Source organism: Phaethon lepturus, unplaced genomic scaffold (genome assembly GCF_000687285.1).
Source record: "Phaethon lepturus isolate BGI_N335 unplaced genomic scaffold, ASM68728v1 scaffold11141, whole genome shotgun sequence".
Taxonomy (NCBI): Eukaryota; Metazoa; Chordata; class Aves; order Phaethontiformes; family Phaethontidae; genus Phaethon; species Phaethon lepturus.
In genome coordinates this window covers 709-4,595 of record NW_010519857.1, presented here as the reverse complement: position 1 = coordinate 4,595, position 3,887 = coordinate 709, and the positions used below count along the sequence as shown (strand labels likewise).

Below are 3,887 nucleotides of genomic sequence, written 5' to 3'. Positions count from 1 at the left end.
GAAAATTATTTTCTAGAGGTATTTTCAAGATTCAGATTTAAGGCTCCATAAAAACAGTGTCTTTGGAAAGGCCAAACCTGGCAGACAAGAAAATTTATTACAACATATATTTATCAGAAGCTATTTTATTGCCCACAAATAAAAAGTAGTTGCTCTTGTTCCCTGATGTCTCATTTTAAAGATAAAGCTTTTCTTTCACCACTTTTAAAGACCTGTAAATACAGCATTGTAAAAAATTAAAACAAAAAAAGAAAAATCACGACAATAAATTAAGAAAAGGTGAGGAGGAAGAAAGTCCAACCCACCAAGGAGAAAATGTATTAGAAGCAACAGAAAAGTTATGAAGTGGAGTCAAAGTATCATATTATGTTTTCCTTCCAAAAGAAGTTTGGGGGTTTTGCACATGAAATAAAATAGCAGCAAAGAAAAAGCCTAAGTACAAGTGCATTTGTGTCCCACTGGAACTTGTTTTTATTAACCAAAACAGTAGTACTCATCAGAATCAATTTTGGGATGCTTATGCAGGGGCTGTGAGTCCTCCATAATAGAAGAATCACTGAACTGGTCCATATCTGAAGGGGTTTGGTGACCAGGTACATCATCCACTAAGGTGTCCAAATAACTCCCCACTGATATTCCATCCAGTCCATCACTACAGTCTTGTAAACTGTTACAGCTGCCGTGGAGGGATGTCTCCTGACTTTCCAGCAAGCTGCACAGGCTGCCACTCAAACTGCTACCTCTGCTGGCAATGGCCTTCTCTTCAATCATCCACTTGATTGATTCAATACTTTCATTGATGATGAGTAGCTGGCGCATAAGCTTCACATCAGTGGCTCGGAGATTAACCTACAAGGCAAAAGTGATTAAAAAAAAATTACTCGTTTTCTTCAAAATCAAACTCTACATGATGAAGGCAGGCAATGGATGAGTTAAAAAAAACCCCGCACCCAAAAATCCACCTTTCACATCTAGGACAAATCTATATAAATAATTAGTAAAAAAACACAAAACAGTGGAAGTATTGCTATACTAATACTTCCAATGAAATTCCACTGGGAACTGGATCAGGCTACCTAAGCAGTCCGTTAACAGGAATGCTAGTCAATGACAAGACTTGTACACGTACTACACGATGCTATGTAGATGAGAAACACAGCTGCTATGAGAATGCTTGGGGATAGCTTTTTGTTATTCAGAGAATCAAGACACAAACCCATTTCCTTTTACAATTACTCTAATCTACTTAGCGGATCCAGGCAGCTAAGTGTTCACCCCAAATTACCCTTATTATGGCTACTTGGGTAACCTAAAATTTTCAGATGTGCATCATTTGGAAAAAGGCTTGCGGACTTTTGACTTTTATTCACACTAGACCTGAATTTATGTTGCAGGCTGCTGTATAAACGTCTGACAGTTGAAATATTGAACTTATTGAAACTGTAAATTTCAAATTATTTAAACCCATATTAGATGAAGTTGATGAGTTCACAGTCAACCACTTATTATAGATTAACATAAATGAAAAAAATACCTAAATAAAAAATACACATTAAGCACAAAGTCCTACTTTCCAACTTAGTTGTGGTGGTTGATGCATACACACCGAAATGTCAATGGTAATGCACAGTGGAATATTACAGTGCTGCATTTCACAGATATATTTAAGTTAACTGACTTCATGTTTTCCTTAACAGACTTTATAAGACACTGTTTTACTCAAATTTCCACAATGAGATGACACATAAAGGTGAAGCCTAAGGGTTTTATTTCTTACTTCTTTTTTAATCTGAAACATCATCAGTATTGGCAAAACAACCCAAATCTGTGTGACCTCCTATTCATCACATGAAACAAATAAAAATACTGAAAAGGCAGTCTGACAAACTGAAGATGATTCTCGGTTTGACCATAATATCAAGTGTGGAGAGCCAGAAGCTACTTCCACCCACACTATGAGAAGATTATGCTGGTTTGTGACTTAATCAAGTCTCCAGCCCTTTCCAACAACACCTCAGCACTACTAAATGTTTGACACCACAACAGACACACTTCCAGTCTCATCCCTTGCACAGTAAACCTCCACCTAGATGGGCTTTTGCCATAGTACCAACATAGGGCATGCATGCTTAAAACCACTGGAAAAAAGACACCAGTCATTTCAGATTAACTTATAGAGATACCATGTCTAGTGTGTAATTTGTGTCATATTTTATCACATATTCACATCCTTTAATTGTACTAGTAAAGCATACTACATGCAGATATGTCACTGCTTTAATACACGCATTTTAAAAACACTTTTCTTTCTATATAATTTGAGTGTACTTTTCTACAAAAATATGTGTGCCATAATGTCTGATATATACACATATATTACATGCTTTTCTTCCACAGGGCACTAACATCTTAACTTTCAGGTTATTAATTCAAAAAAGACAGTAGTATATTGAAAATTTGAACATCTTCACTCAGTTGAGAAATAAGGAAGAAAACAACTAAGATGTGTTATGCCAGACAATAGAAATTTAATGCTATTTTCCAAGTCCACAATTACTATACAGAAATACAGCACCTGTATTGTTCATCCACAATGGACTGGAATGGAATCGGTATTCTCAGGAAGCAAAAACTGTATCTTGTTTTGCCAAGAGTACGGTCTGGACCTGTGTCTTTCTATACTCAAATGTCATCTTCTAAATATCCTAAATTATAATGACCTGGTAAAGTTGTCTAAAAAGGTTTTTTTACTCTGTTAGATACTGCAGATTGTGCTAGCTCTGACTGAGATGCTTCACAGCAGCCAGTATGATGCTCTGTTCAATATCTGACTAAAGCAGAATTGATCGCACACCAGTGTTTCAGTTGTTGCTGAACAGTGATTGCACAGCATCAAGGCCTTCTCTGTTTTTCACTCTGCACCCTCAGCAAATAGGCTGGGGCTGGGAAAAATGTTTGGAGAGGACAGAGCTGAGACAATTGACCAGAAATGACCAAAGGAATATTCCCTGCCATATGATGTTGTGCTCAGGAATAAAACCCTTGAGTTTGGTCTTTCCAGTGTAGCCATTGTTTGCAGACTGTCTGGGCATCAGTCTACTGGTGGGAGATAGTGAGTGACTGACTTTGCATCACTTGTTTTTTTTCTTTCTTTCCTTCACTTATTAAACTGTATTTATTACAATCCATGAGTTTTTCTCACTTTTGTTCTTCCAGTTCTCTCCCCCATCCCACTGAGGGGAGGGGGAGAGGGAAGTGAGTGAGCAGATGGGTGCTTAGTTACTGGCCAGGGTCAACCCAACACAAAGTTATTTTAAGCTTTGGTAGTAACAGACTGTCTATGTAACTCTCGTATGTATTCCCAGTCTTCTTCCCCAGTCCTCAGAATGACTTCTGAATTATTCTCAATACAGTATTACAGGTTTTAACACAGTTTACATGGTACTGTGCAAAATAACTTTACCATTCAGAGTTTTAACAAAACTGCCCATCTATCATTGTTTCAGATGTGAGGTTCTGAAAAAAAATTGACCACTTCATAGCCCTCCTGCTCAAGCCAGTTCCTTTACTCCTACCCATAAATCACTATAAACCATTTGCTCAGCAACTAGACTGTCATGAAAGCAGTAAATTACCCAACTTCTCAAATGCAACTACAGACTTCAGCAATTTGCTGAATATAAGCAAGCTTGGAGACAACAAATTTCCCAAAAGGCTGATCAAGGAAACGTTTAACAGAGTTAGCCCCAATATGCCTCTAATGAAACAGTCCCTTTTAGATAAATTAGACATCTCATATATTTCAGATTCAGTTCACAGGAAATAACTTTTCTTCTCTAAATACATCCACAGCTTCAGTATTTCTGTGGAACAGCCTTACTGGGAGT

General features: G+C 37.3%; 1 protein-coding gene across 1 annotated transcript; it reads right to left on the bottom strand.

The window, feature by feature from the left end:
- Positions 1 to 279: 279 nt before the first annotated feature.
- Positions 280 to 849, bottom strand: LURAP1L (leucine rich adaptor protein 1-like; the record flags this gene model as incomplete). The annotated part of the gene is made up of 1 exon (XM_010297189.1): positions 280 to 849. A coding segment is annotated over one exon (375 nt), but the record flags the coding sequence as incomplete, so codon positions are not given.
- Positions 850 to 3,887: the final 3,038 nt, after the last annotated feature.